Genomic DNA, 21,207 nt, shown 5'->3' with positions numbered 1-21,207 from the left:
ATTTATGGGAGAACGGGAACACCCGCACTTTCACCCGCTTCGGGAAAACTTCTCATTGCTGTTTTTTGTTTAGTTTCGAGATGGGCACAGCCCTGACCTCCCAGATTTGCAGGAGGATGCCTCCCCGCTTCTCTCCCTGCTCCTTATTATAGCAGCAGCTCCTGGCTGTAGGTGCAGGCATATAAGGAGCGAAGCAGCCGCCTGGGCATGAATCACTGCCTGAACACTCAGTCCCCCCTCGTCTTCCGAGGAAACGGGAATGGAAAGCACCGGCAGAATTTTAGCTGACCTGCTAGAAACAGTTCGATCACGCTGTTTAACAGGAAAAATGGCTTCAGTCTGAAATTAGGCATGGCGCTGATTTGCAATAAGGAATTTAATGGTGCCTCTCCCAGAGGATCTAGGAGACTAAAGAGGAGGGGGTGAGGGCAGAAGATAAAAATAATTTCTAAACTATTTAGGTAAAACCCCCGTTCAGCAGAAACTAGCTAAAGCAGAGTATGATTTGCTAGCTAAACAGTATTTGCTTAACAAGACACTTCTTTGTGCACATTACTGCTATTAAGTAATCAATACACCTGGGTGCAGGGCTACAGACAGTTTATTGTTCCTCCTCGGGCTTTGCTCTGACTCAGCACTGAATCTGTATGATTGTGCAGATATTACCCAGGCAGCAAGAACGTTTCTTGTGATAAATAGTGGTGAAACCAAGAAAAAAAAAATCAGGCATATTTTTCTCTGTCTGACTCTTACAAGGTTGTTTTTTTTTAATTTAACTAGAGCCTCAAACTGGTGCTTCTCTGCAGTCCAACTCTTCGCACCACCCACTGCCTTCAGGAACCCGTCTAACAGACGATTCATCTTTCAGCGTGTTCACACCTGCTCAATTACCATAAGTGGAAGAATTTTCCTCTATTCTACAGCAAACAATGGAAAGGATTGCGTTTACCTTTCTGCTCTAAACCAGAAAACAGTTGCGTTCAGAGCAGGTTATGAAACTCCCCACATCTCAAGTCAAGAAAAGTTTGTGTCACGTGAAGGTGACCGTGTGCTGTCAGTCCCCACAGCCAGCTAGTGAACTGAGCTGTGATAGTCCTGCCTTAGAGACCCAGGGTTCCTCAAACAGATTCCAAACCATAGCACGTTTTCCTTTGCAAAAGAAATAAATTTTAAAGCCTAAAAATGATGCAGGCCAGCTTCTCACCTGGCTTGGTGATGAGGTGTAATGTTTTGCCCTGAGCCCAGCTACAGGCAGCCAGCACACAATTAGAAGAAACAGCAATGCTTGTGCACCCACGCATTATCTGGGCACTAATCGAAGACATTAAGAAAACTCTCCTCCTGATGTGGTACCAAACGCAGGTGACTTTCACCTGGCTCTGAAGCATCCCTTTAGGCCTGAGTTCTGCAAGGTGAGCTCAATCTGCGCACTGGTGTCACTGGTACGAATAACCGTCTAAAATTAGGCACATGCTTAAACATTTTGTCGGGCTCAGGCTCCCGGATTAACTGCAGACTTAGTGTCTCCCGGCACTGCACTCGACAGCGAGCTCCTTCCCACTCCGTCCCCACCCATCCGAGACTTCGGGGAATGTTGCCATGGATTTCCACGGGACACAAAAGAGTCCATATTGGAAGAACCCTGTTAAGGTTGCTAGGCGTAAATATTGACTTAACGGCTCTTCCGCCTTTTTTCTTTTTTAAGAACAGATTTGTTGGCCATGGCTGGAAAAATAAAATGATGGAGTATGCATGATTCACTCTGGCACTCACACAAACATGCAGATCAGTTGGCTGGCAGCTCGCTCCTCTGTTAGCAGAACATCGCTTCTAAAATGTGTCATTTCGTTTTGGCAGCAAGAGCATCCAGGCCCGCAGACAGAGAGATAAAATCTCCTACCTTCCATGTACTTCACAGGGGGACCGCTGACCTTCCCCAACACACAACATTTGATTAATACTTCCAACAGCTTTTTAGTTGAGACACACAGAAGGACTGACGGGATGCTGCAATTGTTCCACACTAAAAGCCCGGCACAGAGATCCCCCTTCTTGGACCCACTCTCCTGGGTCTGCTGACACTAGAAAGGACTGCAAAATGAACTGAGGGTAAAATGCTTTATCCAAAAGTTTTTTGAAATAAAGGCTGTTTCACAGACAATAAATATTGAGACAGAAGATACTTATGGTCACACAGGAAGTCAGCAAGCAGCAGAAGTGAGAGGGGACCGCAGAAGTGAGAGGGGACCTAAGGGTTTTGATCATTGTGTTCATGCTTTCATCAGCAGGTTCTGCTTCCTATAGTACTCCATGCCCAGACTTAATCCTGAATTTAAAAAACATTATTTAAAATATGACTTCAACACATGACATCATCCAAACCCTTTTCCATATTGATTCTGCTAGATCTGTATGATTTGGCAGGACTGGCAGGGGGACAAACCTCCTCCAGGGCAGTCTGAGAGGACGAAGTATAAGTGATACTTGTTTGTACCAGCCCTGGGCATATCCAGCACAATCTCTGACTGTCCCTATAAACCTGCTCACCGCACGCAGGGGCATGAGCAGCTCACCTGAGAGCTGGCAGAGGCCACAGGGAGTATATTCAGCATTCCCCAGTAGACACCCATTTGACATACAAGCAGGGCAACTCAAGAAGAGTTGCATTTCACAGCACTCAGCAGATGTCTGCCAGAAAGCAAACACCTCGTCAGGAGGAAGACAAAAATCTAATAACTGAATGTAGGAGGAAAAAGTCCCGTGTCAAACAAGAGATCCTTCTCTAAAGGATCGCAAGGAGTTTGCTTGCATTTCAGCTTGGCGGAGTGTCCTTTGGGACTTTCATTCCGTTGGGGTTTAAACACCCCCAAAGGCACAATGCAAAACCAGAAAGGCAGAGCAGGATCAACACGCGTGCATATTTATATTTGTTTTGCATCCACATCCATCCTCTGTGGCTCTACACCTTCCTCTCAGGGAACGGGGACCAATTCCTCCTGCCAGGCATCCTCTGTGCACACCCCCTTCAGAAGCATCAGTTCAGCGGATGGCATGTTAAGGCGCCGGCACCTCACAGCCATGCAGGGCAGCCCGGGGCTCTGGCACCCTACCCAGTAATTAGACAACACACAAACTGGCCATCCCCACTCAGTATTAAGCTACCAGAAACAAAAGCAAGGACACTTAGATACCTTTGGAGCTTAGCAACAGCTGCTCAGGATCCACTCCACCTCTCTCAAATCTATTCTTACTGACAGCTTTTGAAGCAGAGAATGCATCGAACAGAGAAACAGGTTGATATCCCCTCTCCTCAACTGTAGGCGGATCCAGTTTGTTATTTTCTAAGCGTTTCCTTGGTGGCGCATACAAATTCGATACTATGTCTGCTAGCAGAGATGTCTATTTTCAGAATAAATACAATGACATGCAAAGTTTGGATTAGCAACAGCTAAGTAGAAGACATCAGGAGATAAAAAAAAGGAAGAATATCTCTTAAGGTTCTAACGTGCATAGGACAAGAGATTGAGTAGATCTAATTGTATGAAATTAAGGAATTTCCCACCCTCTCACTCTCCTGCCCTTGCAGCTGGAATAGCGCAGCCTGGGTGCTGCCTCCTGGTTTCTTGGGAAATTGTTTGCAGAGAACAGAAACGTTTCACAACACAGAAGGAAGAAATAACCTCAATGATTTCTCTGCCCTACTAGCCTAGAGTCAAGGCTGATGCACGGCAATCCTTACTGCATGCCAATATTGCTGCTTTTGTACCCACACACGAGTATCAGGGGACAGACCCACATAAAGAAGGCAGTTTCAAGTTGCCAGTTATTGGCCATTATTAGCCGGTTATGGAGATGGCAATGGCTGAGCTTTATGACCAGTTCTCAGTAACACTACGCAGCAAGCCAACATGCTGCATTTGTCACCAGGTTTACATTGTACTGACCTGATACGGGTACAGCAGTGGGAAGGCAATGGCAACAAATGGTTTGTAGCTGTTTGGAGGCCCACTTATGTCCCTCCACTCAAAAGGATCCCCTCTGCCTACTGAGATGGCTGAGTTTGCCCTTGAACCTGCTCCTTTGACTTAGGCTGCCTGAGCATTTAGTTCAGAAGTATCTAGTTAGTTTTAAAGATTTAGGATCAGTTTTGTCACGTGGTGCCCAGACGACCAGCCTGATATCAGCTTCTACATGACCAAAAGCTGGGGCAAGAAGCCCCACTAGGGACAGCTGTGCAGTAGGAATCAGATTGCCCCAGGCTAATGTAGACTTCTATATAATTGTACTACCTTTAATTCGATGAGAAGATACTTTTTAGAAGTTTAAAACAAGTTACAATCCTAAAGTGGCCAATCTCTTTCCATTACCTAGAAAGAAAGTCAAGGGTGACGAGTTGGTATGGCTTCAAGTTGCGCCAAGGAAAGTTTAGATTGGATATTAGGAAGAGTTTCTTTACTGAAAGGGTCATCAGGCATTGGAACGCATTACCCAGGGCAGCGGTGGAGCCCCCATTCCTGGAGGTATTTAAGGGTCGTGTAGATATAGCACTCAGGGACATGGTTTAGTGGTGGGCTTGTCAGTGTTAGGTTAATGATTGGACTAGGTGATCTTACAGGTTTTTTCCAATCTAGGAGATTCTGACATTCTGTGTGGTTCTGAGTTCGTATCCAAGTGTCTCAAGTCAGGTGAGATCAATCCTACCTTCAGGACATAAGATGAGGAAGAGGTAAGGATCAAGCCTCTAATGACTACACTGATTTCATAGCAGTCGTGAGCTAACCTTTTCTATCCATGCCTTCCAGCCACGTTCAGGAAAAAATACACACCATGGACAACCCTGATAAAATAGAAGTTACCCTAGAAAGTCACTTCCAGAAGTGGCAGAGCTACCTCTCCATGGTACAGGTTACCACTATCTCCTATAGAAAACAAATAGCATGCCATAATTTTAGAGCAATTAGTATACAGAGTATTTTAAGCACTTGGAAATAATAACCCTGGTTCTGCTCTCCTCAAAGCCAGTGACCCAACTGCCAACAGTATTAGTGGATAAGGTCTTTTTAGGGCATCAAAGGCTTTACTCCAGCCTAACTCCACTTCTTTCCCACCTTGCAGTCATGTGGCTCTATTAATACAAAAGAAAGCAGAATGGAGCTCCTCAGGGGTCAGTATTGGGACCAGCATTGTTTAACATCTTTGTTGGCGACATGGACAGTGGGAGTGAGCGCACCCTCTGCAAGTTTGCCGATGACACCAAGCTGTGTGGTGCGGTTGACATGCTGGAGGGGAGGGATGCCATCCAGAGGGACCTGGACAGGCTGGAGAAGTGGGCCTGTGCAAACCTCATGAAGTTCAATAAGGCCAAGTGCAAGGTCCTGCACATGGGTCAGGGCAAACAAATACAAAGCCTGTATCAATCCAGGCTGGGTGGAGAATGGATTGAGAGCAGCCCTGAGGAGAAGGACTTGGGGGTGTTGGTGGATGAGAAGCTCAACATCAGCCAGTGACGTGCACTTGCAGCCCAGAAAGCCAACCACATCCTGGGCTGCATCCCCAGCAGCGTGGCCAGCAGGGTGAGGGAGGGGATTCTGCCCCTCTGCTCCGCTCTGGTAAGACACCCCCCACCTCGCTGTATTGAGTCCAGTTCTGGAGACATGGACCTGTTGCAGTGTATCCAGAGGAGGGCCACAAAGATGATCAGAGGACTGGAGCACCTCTCCTATGAGGACAGGCTGAGAGAGTTGGGGTTGTTCAGCCTGGAGAAGAGAAGGCTCCAGGGAGACCTTATAGCCCCTTCCAGTACCTAAAGGGGCTACAGGAAAGATGGGGAGGGACTCTTCATCAGGGAGTGTAGCTATAGGACGAGGGGTAACAGTTTTTAACTGAAAGAGGGGAGGCTTATATTAGATATTAGGAAAAAATTCTTTACTCTGAGGGTGGTGAGGCACTGGCCCAGGTTGCCCAGAGAAGCTGTGGCTGCCCCATCCCTGGAGGTGTTCAAGGCCAGGCTGGATGGGGCTTGGAGCAACCTGGGCTGGTGAGAGGTGTCCCTGCCCATGGCAGGGGGTTGGAACTAGGTGACCTTTAAGGGTCCTTCCAACCCAAACCGTTCTGTGATTCTATGAAACCAGACGATTTCACAAAGCATTTTCAGCATCATTTAAACTCAGGTGATCTTGTCTGCCCGTGATGGGGCTGAACAACCTGTCAGTCACACTTGTCAATTACTGTTGTTGCTCCTTAAAAGCAGGAGTCCAATCGAAGCAAAGAAGCAGAAATGAAGGTCTGATACTTACTTTCTCAGGACGGCAATTTCATTTTCTATGCTGCTTTCCTTTCCCTTCAGTGCCTTCTTGGGAATGCACTTGACTGCAAAGAGTTTCCCACTCGCTCTCTCTTCAGCCAAAACAACTTCAGAGAACGCACCCCTGAAAGAAGAAAAGAAAAACACTGGTTTTAAGTGGTGCCTTTTCTTTGGAAGCTATTAACTGAAACATAACCATTGAATATAGTTATTCTGGTGTCTTTTGATAGCTGCTCTTGTTAATCACATCAATGGCATTATGAGCATCTTTCTTTGCCTTTACAAACATACACAGACATTCACATTCATGCAAAACATTAAAGGCTTACCAAATAAATTTTAATAAAGAACCATAGTCCAGCAGAGGGATGAGCAAAGCTTGAAAATCAGAAAGTACCTTTTCCGCATACAGGGGCATGGACTGTTGTCCAGCTGCTGATTTGATGGATGATGTACTTTTCCCATTCCTGAAGTTTTAGGATGTTTAATTCACATAGCAGCACAAAGTCTCTAGGACTAACTGATGTACCAGTGCCAAGAGTGCTCCCAGTTCCTCAGTGACCACAAGAGGTCAGGGCCTCCGCTTCGGTCCTCCCTGGCAGCCCAGAGCATCTCCTCACCGTTGGCTCAACCCTGACTCAGATGGGGAAGCAGCGTCAGGATTTCTTTATGTACACAGAGTTATTCCACAACACAAACCGCTCTGTGTGTAACCGCTAAAGCCAAAGAATCGCATTAAATCACAAGTCCAAACGTCGGCCTTAACAGAAGCCTCCCTATGGTTACCCCAGAGAGGATTACACAAATAAAGAAACTTCATCACAGCAGCCAGTCACTAATTGCCAGGAGTGGGCAGTGCTTCTCCTTCATTAGGTTATTCCATAACAGTGTATTATTTCTTGCACTCTCATCGCTTCCTCCAAAGCATCTGGACCTTACTGGGGTGAAGCCAGGAAAATGTTACAGTCAGCGCTATATACACTTTTTTTCTGTTCTCAGACTGTTTTCTGAGCATTTGAGCATCATTCAGACACTGCTGGTCTGGATGGACCTTTGCTCTGGCACACTGGGACCGCTCATGTTCCAGTGCTTGGTACTGGTTTAGCAGCGAGATACTGGGCAAGAGATCATTGGCCTGAGGAGGAACAGCAAATCTTTGCTCCTATTCACCAAAACCTCCTCCCGAAGCACCCGCTTTGTCCAACAGACATCAGAGCCAAGCACTTGTCCAACCAAATCACACCTGAAGGATTCACCAGCTGAAGGATCATATTTTATTTTAGACAAAATAAAAAGAGGCAGGACAGCTTTCCTTCATCTCCCCCCCTCCCATCAGTAGATTATTCTGCTCTTCTACACAGCTCTCTGTGAGGAGAGCTCAGCAGCAGGCTGAGCAAACCCAACCACGCTCCAGCCCGCTCTTAAAACGTTAATGTTTGATCACAGCCTCATTTGGTACCACCAACTTTCTCTGACTTTTATTCCCCACAACTGCTGCTTATCTAGGTGTTTGTGGACAAACAGAAGTGTTTCCTTTCCTGGCGAGGCTCTTCCTTTTTAAGTCATGCACTTCGATGACACAACCAAGCATCTGTGACCTCACCAACGGTTCCTGAGTTGCAAAACAACCAAATGAATCATTAAGCCAGTGGATAAGTGGATAAGCAAAAGGAAGAGGCTGCTGCTTTGGAAAGAAAGCGCCTGTTTACCCAGAAAGGCTTTTGTAGCCAGCAGGGATAGGGAAACAGCGACGGGAAGTTTAGTAATGGATTAAAAGAGACCTTTGCAAACTGTTACGGCGGATGTTTGACAGCCTGTCTACTTGTGGTAGTGACCCTCTGAACCAAAAATGTTTTGCCCCAATTTGGACGGTGGTCCAGACTCTGACCACATTTATGTCCCTCTAAGTAAAGGAACGATTCGCTGTTTTCTGCTCTGCGTATAATCTACCACGGCACATCAGAGCATCACAGGCTCCAATTTAGAGTCCACACAATTGGTCCTAGTGGCTTGTGCAATGAAGAAATCAAGCCACCCAAAGTGTTTTTAAAGACCAATTCTTTGCTTTCCTCTTATCAACAGTCCTAGTCATTTGATTCACCAAACGGGGTTTTCACCCTGACCCTCGTGCTTGGGACAGCCAGACCAGAACTGCAATAAAATCCTTTTACTGGAAAGCCCTAAGACCTCTCAGTGCTTATCAGCTTTGGTTGCAGACCAGGGTGCTCAGAAACTCACAGAACTGCTCCCAGCTATATTTCATGAACCCCTTAAGTCCCATCTGCTTAAGCTTTCAACACCGCACTTCACTCCAGCTGTGTCTCGAACAAGTTTTTTGCCTTCAGTTAAATGCTGTTAAAAGCAGCATATTCGTATCGCTCGTTTACTGATCACACAGCTCTCCCAATGTTTATGATATTATAAAAACACAGAGAGCTCCCATCCCAATCTGGATTTCACTGCCATTCTCAGGCAACGAAATAAAGGAAATCCCTTTATATCCCTCTACGCAATAAAGCCAGCTTTGGGAAACACCTCTATTTCAGCTGGCTTCATCATGTTGCTGGATTTCTTTCTCCACTTACCAGGACAGCCATAGGGTCCAGTGGTTGGAAAGAGCCTCTGTGAATTTAAATGCAATTTTTTAGGGAGCTCCGAAATACTCATAAAACCCAATTCCATATCTCCTTAACAACCTTTCTCATTAAAGCATGAAATAAGCTAAACCTCAAGCTAAAGCTCTCGCTCACATGTCAACCCTGGGCACTGACAGGGCGCTTTATTACATCGAGTTTTATATGAGGCCACGGCATGAAATTGCTGGTGCTGGGAAGAGCCCCCGGGCAACAGCGGCGGGGGGAGCACTGGGGTGGATCTGCCGGGAAGGCAGGAGAGAGATGCGACCGCCTGCACTATCCGGTGCACTATACATGCTCCTGTGTTCACAGAACAAGGAGAGAGGGAGGAAAAGCAACAAGGCAATGGACAAAAGAAAGATTAGTGAAGTGCTAGAAGGAAAGAGAAGGGAGGGCACAGGTGCAGATAGGGATCAAAGAGTTAACCCCAGACTGAGAGGAACGAGGGGTATAGGACAAGAAGAAGGAAATGGTAGCAGGGAGCATCAGCAAGGAAAAGGCAGCAAAGACACTCCTGGAGTCTGCTGGAGTCAAGGGAGAGTCAGAAATAACAGTGTATAGATTGGCAAGCAATTAGCATAATTTCAAACACACAGATGAATTCTTCCACCCTGAACCATCCAGTCCAGCCCCCACTAAACCCCTCTTGACTCACGCATGAATAGATAAATACCAGAGAGAAAGTCAGAAAGACAAGGCTGCTCATTTTCTTGCTAACAGCAACATATCCTACAGCAAATTCTCCACCTCCTCAAAAAAGTTCCCCAGAACTACCGAGCTGGCAGGCTTGCTAAAGGTTTTTTCCCCCAAAGAATTAATGTGCCCTTTAAAATCAAGACATTAATGAAGGAACCAATTTATCTCTAAGAATTTATCCCGATTCTTTATTGGGGGTTAAAAATTAATTGTGTACAAAGTTCTATAAAAATGTTTGGGTTCGGAAAATGTCTCATTTTATACCATCAAAGTGACAGGACGTGATTTCCTCATCCTGCCTGGAGATTATAGCAAACAAATAGAAAAGCATCATCGTTTTGAGGAAGTAGGACAGCAGTGGAAACGGGTAAGCAAGAAACTCCTGCAAAATTAAACCACCTTTAGCTGCCAAAATACATGTGCGGCAACTGAACCTATTTCTGAAAGTTTTGACACTGTTATCATTTACCCTAGAGGGTCAACTCCATTCAAACTTCTAATTAAGGCATGGAATAATTTTATGATCTAGATCGTTTTTATATGAGCTAGGAACAAGGTAAGAAGAAAAAAAGAGGTTACATGACCTGATGTGTCACACTGAGATAACGGCAAATTCTAGAAGGTGATTGAGGTGTTCTGACTCCTCACCCCTTTGCACGCGTCTGGACCATGCAGGACCCTATGAGAAGTCAATCTTTTATAGTTTTAATTTTCTTAAACTATTTCGCATCCACTTGTTTTCTTTAATCTAGATTTAAAGATTAGGATTTCACGATTATCATTGGAATACAAATGGCATATCAAACAGACTGGATTTTCTATTAGAAAACAAGGGCTGCAAGGCTAGGCTACCCTGCAGATCAAAGCAAAATAAAGGCCAAATAACTTTTTCCTTCATCTGTTTGAACTATAATTTAATATGAACACTTAATTTCTGAAATACAATGAACAACATATACTGTGACAGCAAATCTGTTCTCATTCATCAAAAAAATTGCTGTCACAAAAATACTGACAAAATGAAGACAAAGAGTTGATGGAGGGATAAAACTTAATTCTTTCCATTTGCAGAGACCTCCATGTTGAGCAGTTTTCCACTGCATTAGCAGGTGCTCTGTCATACTAAATCAACAGACACAGTCAGGAAACAGATTTCACATCTTCGGGCTGTATATAGCTAATGATCTTAATTACGATACAGTTGGCTTTCTGTGTGTACTTTGCCCCAGCCAAACCACGGGAAAAAAATGGTTTGAAAAATATACCATGTCCACGGTGGAGGTCACTGAGATGGGAGACCAACCGAATCAATGTAAGACCGACCAAATCAAAGACCAACCGAATCAAAGAAAGTAATTTCTGTAGCATGGCTTCAGAAACCACACACAAATTCTGCTCCTTGACTCCCCAAAGAAAGGCGACTTTGAATTGCACCACAGAGGCAAGTATGTAAGAAAAAAAAAAAATCTTCTTTGGCATTTTCACAGCTTTTCCCATGGGTCTCAAGGAGTTAACTGTGGGATGAGCTCAGGCTCTGTGTAACCAGCACATACCAGGGAGATTGAAGACTATTTTGCTACTAAGCCATTTTTATGCACAACTCATGTTCTTTTTTTTTTTTTTTAATTAAATTTTCTACTCAGTCATTTCTGTACATACATACATCCTCACCGTCCCAAATTTCAGGTGCATCCCAACATAAACCCAAACTAAGGCTGGAAATGAAGTTTTTCACTCCAAAGTCATGTCCACAAATGTCCTGACAACTGTGTGAAAATGAATTTACAATGAAATTTTCAATAGCTCAGTGATGTCTCAATGCAAAGTTAACAAAACTGAAGTGTGGAAGGTGATTTTACCCAGCCAAGAGGAAAGGAGAAGGATTTCAGGACTGTGTTACATGTGGTACAGAAGTCAAATATCCCTACACATTCCCAAGACCTGAATATAAATTTATGGGAAAAGAAACACACTGCCTAATCTTGTTGCAGCCATCTATTCTTTAGAGGACAAATGCTTTTTCTAACTATTTTCATTCATCAAGCACACAGTCCTAACCCTGCAGCCCCTTCTCTGGCAATGCTTCCTCCACCTGGGCAAGAGCAGAACAACCAGGATCACCATATTAACACCAGTATTTTTAGCCTCACCACTCATTTAACTTCCACTAAACCACCCAGCCACAACTGAAAATGCTCTTTGCTACCTTGGGGCCTGATGAATGTCTGCTGTAACACCAGACATGGCCCTGCCCTGGGCTGTGTCTGACCCTGGTTCCCCTCCCCAGGGCTGATCCTGATTCCCGCCCACAGTGATGCCCCCCATCCCCACGACTGGGGGATGTCTGGGGGTGGGGGCTTGCTGACGCCCGGGGCTGGGGCTGCTATTACCCGCTGCTATTACCCGTTACAGATGATGAACAGCACTTCCGCCTGTGCCAAAAATGCGGTTGCTATTGCCTGATGGGCATTCCAACAACAGCAGCAATGGGCAAAAATACTCTTTGCTGGGTTTTCCTGCAGCAAGGAGATCCTTTCTGAACCACATGCCTCTCTGTGCCCTGAACTGCTGCCCCATGCCAATACCCTCAGCATGTTGTCTAAGCCAGAAGGTACGTTAAAACCATTGGAGTCTTCTGATGAGCAGCTGCTTCCCCACATTGCGAGAGGGGCATGGGAATCACCATGCCCAGGGATGGGCAGCACATCCCCAGCTCCAGACTTCATCTCTCCAGCCACCGTGCTGCTTCCTCTCTAACATAATTTTTGGGAGAGAGGAACCACATCAATACACAGATCTCTGCTGGGACCTACAGCCACAACCATAACAGAGACATCCGATGATATCACACTGCGGGTAGAGCTTCTTCTTTGCCCTCCTTATAAACCAGTTTGTTTTTCTCCCACCATTACAGGGTGACTCGCTGTGATAGAATGAGCAGCACAAAGCTTTCATCTTGCGTAGTCACCAAAAGTGTTTGGATTTGTTTGGATTTAACTTCCATTTTTTTGGGTACTATTATCTACAATTACAACAACAGCTTAGTGTTTTGACAGTTTTTGTCACCAGAGTCAGCTGCAAGAATTTTAATGCCAATTTGAGGCTTATAGTTTTTTCTGCTTTAGCTACTCAATATTTTATACTCTCACGAGAAAAAAAAAACAACCCAAAACAAAAAAAAAAAAAACACACACCAACCCAAACCCCCAAACACCAAAAAATAAAGATTGAAAATCCATGTCAGCTACTAAAAGGAAAACTACTTAGAGAAGAGAGACTTCTGTGAAGCCAGAAAACGCCAATTTAAAGTTGCACATTAAAAAGCATGAAATTATGACAATATAGTCAAGACGGTTTCCTTCACAACCCTGCCTCTTCCCCCAGACCACCTTCAACTGAACACAGCCACCTCCTTAACGGGCAACAATCATTTTCCCTCAAGGAAAAATTGCTGGAAACCATTGAAACTATTCAGTAGTTGAAATTAGTTCTTTACTCCAGGATGAATTTCAAGTTCACAATGGAGCATGACGCACAGCACCATCACTCCATGTCACTGAGGGACTCCTTTCCCTTCCCTTCCCTTCCTTCAAATGTGATGTCGCGAGGCATGAGCAAAGGTGCTGTGCTGCTCCCTTTCATCCTGAGCACTTCTCCCTGCCCACCACCACCAAGGAGCCTGTTCAGGTCCCACCTTCGGGGCCAACAGGGAAACACCAAGTTCAAGACCTGTGTTGCAACACAGGCAGGACAGCAGAGCGCCCCTGGGATGGCTTCCAGCTATGCAGATGGGAAATCCTCCAGTGCTTGGGGCACTCCAACTCATACATCAGCTGGGTGAAGGTGCTGAAGCACATGGCCAAGGAGACTCCCAGGCAAAAAAAAAAAAAATAAAAAAGCCATTATGTGCAGAGCAGAGCACGGAATATGGGCTTCAGTGCCGTAAAACTTAGGTTCAAAGATGAATAACCCACATAAAGCACAGAAATTAAGCTAAAAAGAAAAGTTGCTGCAGAATCTCTTCCCTTTCTGAGAGGAACTAATTTGTTTGAGCTGCCTGGTGTATGCTAATTTAATAGGATGCTATGCAGTCTGCTCTGAGACAGTGATGCATGGATGCTAAAAAGGGAAACTGGCCCGCCACAGATCCCCAGTCATGTTTGTTATTACAGTCCTCCTCTTTCCTGAACTGTTTGCTCCCTTCTGATTAATCCTGACCCCTATTAGAAAGGGAAGTATTGTCTTTAAAGGCCTATTACATTTACATTACATCCTCCGTGGCAATCACAGTAAAGCTACCCAGAATCAAAAGCAAAACATACAGCTTTCTCTATTGAGCTCTTCCTTTCACTATGCACTTCACAAATGAGCTGTTAAGCAGTTTATTTTCTCCACTGATGATCACTTTCTTTCCAAAGTGAATATTTAAGTACCTTTTTTCCACTTTCATCTTACAAGACAAAAGGACCTCATTGTCTCCCAGGGTTTATCTGATGGCAGCATTCTCACGAGGAAATAACCTTTCTTTTTCTAATAATGACCTCAAACCTTTCTTGAGGCGTAAGTCATCTCCATAATGTTTTTCAAAGCGTTTCCCTGTTCTGACACTGATATATACAGGATCTATTACAACACATCTGATTTCTGGAGATCTTATCTGGCCATATAAAGCAGATTACACCAATTTGAAAAAGCAGGTTTCTTCTTCCTCCACACAGAAATTTTCTGGCACACCGTGGCACTCTTCCTGAGGCTGCCTCAATTAAGGAACAACTGGATGACATTGCATCTTTTAAAGCAAAGCAAAGATCGTGCAGACACTATAGTTTTACTCGCAACAATTCCTATGTTCCTTCTAAAGAGAAGGTCTTTTGTTAAGAAGAAACCAGCAACTGCCTAAAGATCAAATAACTTTGTAGTTGTGTCTAAACCATGGGAAACTCCCATTTAGCCAGGAGTTTTGCCTAAAGGTGTTTGGACCTTCACAAATCCAGGTTGCAAAAGGCTGCACAGCACCTCATTCCTTCAGGTAGCATTTACCTATCTACAGAAAAAAAAAAAAAACAAGTATCAGTTCTGGTGGTCTTCCTCAGTGACCACAGAATCACAGAATGGTTTGGGTTAGAAGGCACCTTTCAAGATCATCTAGTCCAACCCCCATCAGAAGGAAATGATTGTATTGCTTGACCTGTGATTTTCAAACACCAGCCCTGTCTTTCATGAATTCTATGGCCCATTCTGCAGATGAGGGACCTGAGAAGCAGGAACCACATGGACCGATTCTTCTTGCTTAACTTTAATTATTTATAAACAAGGAACTTTGTACAATCTAAAAGTGCACATTCCTTTTGCACTCAACAGAGGAGCATCTCCAACAGATGATTACATCCCATCCTAAAATATAATGAGAGCAGCACACTATGATCCTGTAGGAATCCTTAAGCTCTGTCAACCAAAAATCCCCTGCTCTATTTGCTGCCTGACTCTGGTCAAAGAAATAATCTGAGATGCCCAGACATTAGTGCCGAGATGCCCGCCAGGCAGCTGCAGTTAAGCCAGATGACTTCCAGCCTTAGGATGTGGTCTTGCTTCAAGAGAAAGCAGAGTCTGACCACCCAGAATGAAAATCCTCTGACCACATCGACACGGACGTTCTTGACAACTAAGCTATTCCCCCATGTCTCCTGTTACGGGCAAGAGATGGCAAATACAGCAGTGCCATCAGCTTGTGCTGGGGTAACCAACACCGGTCAGATGAATCACACCCTACACACATCTCTTGGTCTTCATTGAGAGCAAAGGGAGCCTCAGGGGGGAGATGAAGCTTTCCACAGTGTGGACAGTTTGAAGGCCAAGGCAGACAAATCTCCTCCCCAACTCATGGGACCTGAGTATGCAGAATAACCACATATTCAAAACAAGGATAGGATTAAGACTTGTTAGGCTTCTACACCCATGATCATAGCACAGATCCTGTTTACTTAAAGAGCAAATTTAGATTAGTTAATCAGACCATGAAACCAAGACACATCTCCTAGGATATGCCTTTTCCAGTTTAATCCTTTAGACCCAATCTACAGCCCCTCATCAGGAAGCACCCCCCATGAATATGATATGCAGCCACTGAAAGAGGAGGCCACAGGGTTCAGAGATGTCACAAGCACAGCTGGACAATTCCCATTGTGTAAGAAGCCTTCTGTGTCTCTATGAAACTCTAATTGGCTTGTTCTCATCCTGTTGTTACCCATCCAGCCGGTCCTGCATATCTGTTTTAAATATTTGGACTAAAAATGATGTCTATTTTGTATCCTCGCCCACTCTAAATCATAGCTTAGAATTTAAAAAAAAAAAAAAAATAGAGAGAGACACAATTCAGTACAATGGAATACAAATTGTATCGTAGCTCAGAACTGAGGTCTGGTAGGAAAAGCCACCGCAGGATATCCAGATCTCCATCTGCAGCCTTACTTCCTCTGGCCACCTCTTAAAACACTAGAAGAGTGTTTGCTTTCCTACTCCCAAGCCTCTTGACTCATGTATCCACATGCAGTTTCATGTCTGAGCTGAGGTACATTAACAAATCTTAGCAAACTGGTTTGCCTAGTAACCAGCAAGCTTGAAAATAAACATTTTGGCAAAGATAATTTCAGTGTAACTGTACACAGAAGTTACCAGGCACTTCTGTAACTCACAGATACTTCTGTAAAAAGAATTGACACACAGTCTCCACGTGTGCAAGCCTCGGTCCTCTTCTCACTCAAACCTCAGTGCAAAAAGGGTTTTCCTTTCAGCTTCAGTTGACAAGGAATCTTTCCACAGCTCCATGTTTAAGGTGCTGTGTTGAGACTACGGAGGTTACTCACAAAATAGAAGCAGTCCCAGCACAGCTTTCCTCCCATAAACTCATTGTCATGAGCCTCCGCTCTGCTCTGAAGGAACATTTTTTTATGTCACGGAGTTATACTGGGATTGGCTAAAAGGAGATTCCCCAGGAGATTTAAGGAACCAGAAGGTGCACCAGCTTCCATCCATACCATGCCCAGCCTAAGTGTTGATCCAGATGAAGCAGGGTGCATACATGGCCTGGCAACAGAGGTCCTCTGGGTTCATTTCATGTTTTTATCAGCAGAGAAGGCCAGTGACGCATGCAGCTATCCCATCCCCTGAGGACGGGAACCATCCTTGCTTTCTGCTGCCTTGCCCATATTATAGTAGAAGGCAGTGTCAAGAGGAAAGGAGTCCCTCCAGCATGACAGACCTGCACCGATGCAGCTGAGCCCATTAGAGAATCACAGCAGAGAAAAGGTGCTGGTGTTTCCCGCATTTCATCTGAAAGGAGGACAGACCTCTGCACCCAAAGAGTTGAGTCTGGTCCATGGAAGCCACCAGCTGCGAGACAGATATTGACATCCCTTGTCGTATCGTCCATAAAAGGCTTTAGATTCCTGGTTTAATAGCAAGCAGTTTAGTCTTCACAGAAAACACTCACTCATCTATTTACCAACCCTGCTGGTAAGGAGATGAAGACTGAAGACCTCCAGATCTGCCTAGGCAAGCTGCCGCTATTGAGCTTCACCTGACTCGCCAGAACCATGGTAGAGTCCGACTACCCATGGCTTCAGCATGCCATACAAACACATGCCAGTGCTGGGCTACTCATGCCTCAGTCTTCACCACCCATTCTCCAGTGAGCAACAGCACAGGAGGAATTATCTCAGTGCCCCAACCAGCTCACAAACACTAACCAAAGTCAACTGCTGCATAGGGATGACCTTCTGTGTTGGAAAACTTCAGCAGAAACAATCTGACAGCAACGCTGATTCTCTTTATCTGAAATGTAATCATAGCACATTATAGTCTCATAATACAATGACAAGTTTCCTAGGAGATGACTGCCACGCGCCCTACCTATTTTTAAAAATGAAATTTCTCAGAACTCATTTCCATCTCAGGTTGACATGCTACACACACATCGACAATCGCAACCACTGCGCTTCTCAGCCACTGGTGAGGGTCCAGATAACCCAGCCCAGGCCTCGGACGGCAGGTCTGAGCAGTACCGTAACATGCCCGATGAGCTGGATGAGGGTGGGGAGAGGGGAACACAGCTCTGCAAACCTGACGCTAGTCATTTCTGTGTTTCTTTGGAAGCCATTTCATCATTTCAAACACGAATAAAAAGGAAGCAGCATGTTATCCTCCCATGTGACATGCACCCCAGAAGAAGAAGGCCCCCAGAATATTTGCATGAGAGCACGAGCAGAGTGATGGGGAACAAGCAGGATTTCAGGAATCTCTCCCAGTGTACTGTAAAGGTTATCTGTGAGCCAATTCCCAAAAATACTGTAAGCAGCAGGCCACTGGCAGCGAGTGGAGGACCTAAGCTGAGCCTGGTCCAGCTGGTAAAAGCTGTCACAAGTTGCATGTGGTACAGATGTGCTGTGGTTGGTACACCAGCCCACAGAAGGGATGGGCTGGAGAGTACTCAAAACAGGTTGGAAATTGATTAAAAAAAAAAAAAAGAAAAGCTAGAAAGATTCAGCAGTTTGGCCTCCTGGGGAACTTCTGTTTGTTGTTAACTGAAAGGGATCGGATGGGAGGAAGACTTGGACACTCAATCCTGACAGCGAGTGATCAAGTTGATCCCTGTTGTCATTTCAGGAATAGATCAAAATGGGACAGTGTCTGTCCCCACTATGATCGGACGGGGAAGTTCACTATGAAGAAATAAGCCTTGAGTCCTTTAAAACATGGAAAGTCAAAAGGATGTACGTGAAAATGCTAGAATAGCAGAAAAAGCATGATACTTCCTCGGGGAAACCATTTTTGCTTTCTGCTTTCTGCCTAATTTGATTAGAACTTCATGCTCTCTTTGAAACAAAGCCCTTTCCCCATTAAAATATTTCCATTTCTAACTGAATGAGAACTCATTCCAAGCGAATGGAGACTTGAGGATCCTGAAATGTAAACTCATGTGGCTTGGTCATGAAAAGTACACTTTTTACCTGGTTAAAGGCAGACTTCTTCATGCAGGCAAAAAGTGCTCAACAGGGTTAAGCAACAGTATGTCCCCAGTCCAGGGTCCTTTCTTTATAGCCATTAACAGTTATTTAAAGAAAGAGTGTAAGAAATGGAGCTCATGCAGCATAGAATCGTAGAATCATAGAATGGTTTAGGTTGGAAGGGACCTTGAAGATCATCGAGTTCCAAAACCCCTGCCATAGGCAGGGACACCTCCCACCAGACCAGGTTGCCCAAGGCCACGTCCAGCCTGGCCTTGAACACCTCCAGGGATGGGGCCTCAACAACCTCTCTGGGCAACCTGTTCCAGTGCCTTCCAGCATGTTCATTTTACATTTGCTGCTCGATAATTTCTTTCTATAACTCTCTATTAAAATACATGTTAAATATGTTAAGTAACCAATTGCTTTCCTGTGTCACATAATGTGTTTTAATCACAAATATGCTGAATGGCTTTTAAACCAGGACTAGAGAGTGGTGCCATCTGCAGAACTGGATTCCTCTTTGCTCTCCATGGCAAGAAACTCTCGACCTATAGTAGGATACACATGAGACAAACCCCAAATTCTTAGGAAAGAAGGTATATCCTCTTATACTATGCTAAATCTTCACTGTCATGTTTGATTTTGAAAGAAGAACTATAAAAATGAGGAAACGTTAAACAAGAAGTGAGAAGGTTCTAGGAGACAGAACCAGGAGAGCTAAAACTTGCAGGAGGTATAAGGACTGTTTAAAAACATTGACGCTTGAAACTCAGAACAAATATATACTCCATGTAAAGGAACTCAGGAAACAGAGAAGTCTGGCAGGCCAAGCAGCTGGGCAAGAGAAACTCTGAGAAGTAAGACAGCATGTCCAAATCAGAAGTTGTGTATCCAAATGAGGAAACAAAAATGGATTTTAAGTTCTAGTGGGTAAAATATAAAAACTTCAAAAGGCGGGAAAAAGCATCTGAAGAACAAGTTGCACCAGGTAGGAAATCAATAAAGACTATTTTGCACATATCAGAAGTGTACCAGACTACTGATGAACCAGGAAGCAGCCAAGTATAGAAGCAGCATGAATAAACCCACATGGCTACAGCAAAATACAATTACTTTTTTGGCATTCATGTTCACCACAGAGAGATTCAGGGAGGTTCTCACACTGGACACACAACCTTCTTTACAAGGTTGGTAGAAGGGTTTATAGACTGGATTGACCCAACCATTCCAGGGGAATTCAGGCATGAAACTACTGAAGCTCTGAACACGGGCAGAAGTCTCTCCCTTAAAGTTTTCTGGGTACCCAAAAATTAGAAGGCAGCTTACATGACACAATTTTAAAAAAGGGATTCAAAAGAACAATTCAGGAATTACAGGGAAATCCAGATTAGTAAATCTGACATCAGCAGATCAGTAAATCTATAATGAAGAACATCCCTCTGGCAAAGGATAGAATTATTGAACACCTGGAAGAATATGATAGATTGAGGAAAAGCTAATATGGCTTTTGAGAAGGGAAGCCAGGCCTCCTAAAGGTACTGGAGTACTCTGGAGGGGTCAATGTGTATGTAGAGAAGGAGATCCCATTGATGTAGTCTACTTAGATTTCAATGGGATGCCTCAAGGCAGGATCTCTGAGCAGCTGAGCTGTTAGGGGATAGGAGAAGCTTCTTGCATAGATAAAGAACTGCTTAAAAGATAGAAAACAGCACGGAATAGATGGTAAATCCATTTAATATCCAGTGTCAAGGATTACTAAGAAAGCATTTTGCCACACCCTGAATGCTTCGTGCTGTTGAGCATTGTTAAATGCTGGCCTATACTTTCCTCCCCAGACATCTGGCATTGGCCGCAGGGATGGGGCACTGGGTGAGCTACATTTTGGGTCTGGCCCAATACAGCAGTTCTTACGGTCAATTAATGTGGTGGAGCCAGCAACAGCCAACACCACCAGCTCAGGGGAAAAAAATGTCTGAAGAGTCAAGCCCATCACTGAGACAAATGGGAATTTCTTTAGGTTAACCCACGGCAAAAAGCAGGGAAAAGGGCATGTAAAATACTGCCCACTTCCAACAAGACCATTTTCACCCAAGTAGCCCAGTCAGGACATCTTATAGTAAATACAACTTCAGAGGAATTAAACCAGCAGAGAATGATCACGAGATGTCCAGGGAAAACACAGATTTGAAAGGTGCATCACGTACCAGTGGAGGAAACAACCTTCGTGATCTTCTTGAGCTGATCTCTCTGGAATAAATACAACCCCTGTCTTCATTCTTACTTTAAGTGAATCATATGATGGGCCTTTTATTGCCACTGCAGACAACAGTCATCTCTTCCTTGCAGGATAAGAAGGTAGCTATTGCTAATTAAACTAAAACTCACATCCCAAGACTTAGTTATAACATCTTAAATGGCACGCCACAATTTTCCTTTGCATCCCCTCAGCTTGAATACCCCAAACCCTCCAAATTTCTCATGCATTTATCCTTACAGGATCCTTATGGGATTAGATAGTGCCGTCACACGTATGAAATATGTGGGAACTGGGGCAGGGAGGGCATAA

At 44.6% G+C, this 21,207-nt stretch overlaps 1 protein-coding gene across 1 annotated transcript in view; it reads right to left on the bottom strand.

Moving 5' to 3' along the window:
- CAMK1D (calcium/calmodulin dependent protein kinase ID) overlaps positions 1-21,207 on the bottom strand; it is a gene marked incomplete at its 3' end in the record, with an annotated part of 226,104 nt that overhangs the window by 119,671 nt on the left and 85,226 nt on the right. The window contains exon 2 of the mRNA XM_082488605.1: positions 6,297-6,428. Coding sequence (XP_082344731.1) covers positions 6,297-6,428 — 132 coding nt within the window. The remainder of the gene's footprint in view (positions 1-6,296; positions 6,429-21,207) is intronic.

Source organism: Vanellus vanellus (assembly GCF_965231255.1).
Source record: "Vanellus vanellus genome assembly, chromosome: 1".
Classification (NCBI taxonomy): Eukaryota; Metazoa; Chordata; class Aves; order Charadriiformes; family Charadriidae; genus Vanellus; species Vanellus vanellus.
This window is presented reverse-complemented; position numbering and strand designations above follow the sequence as displayed.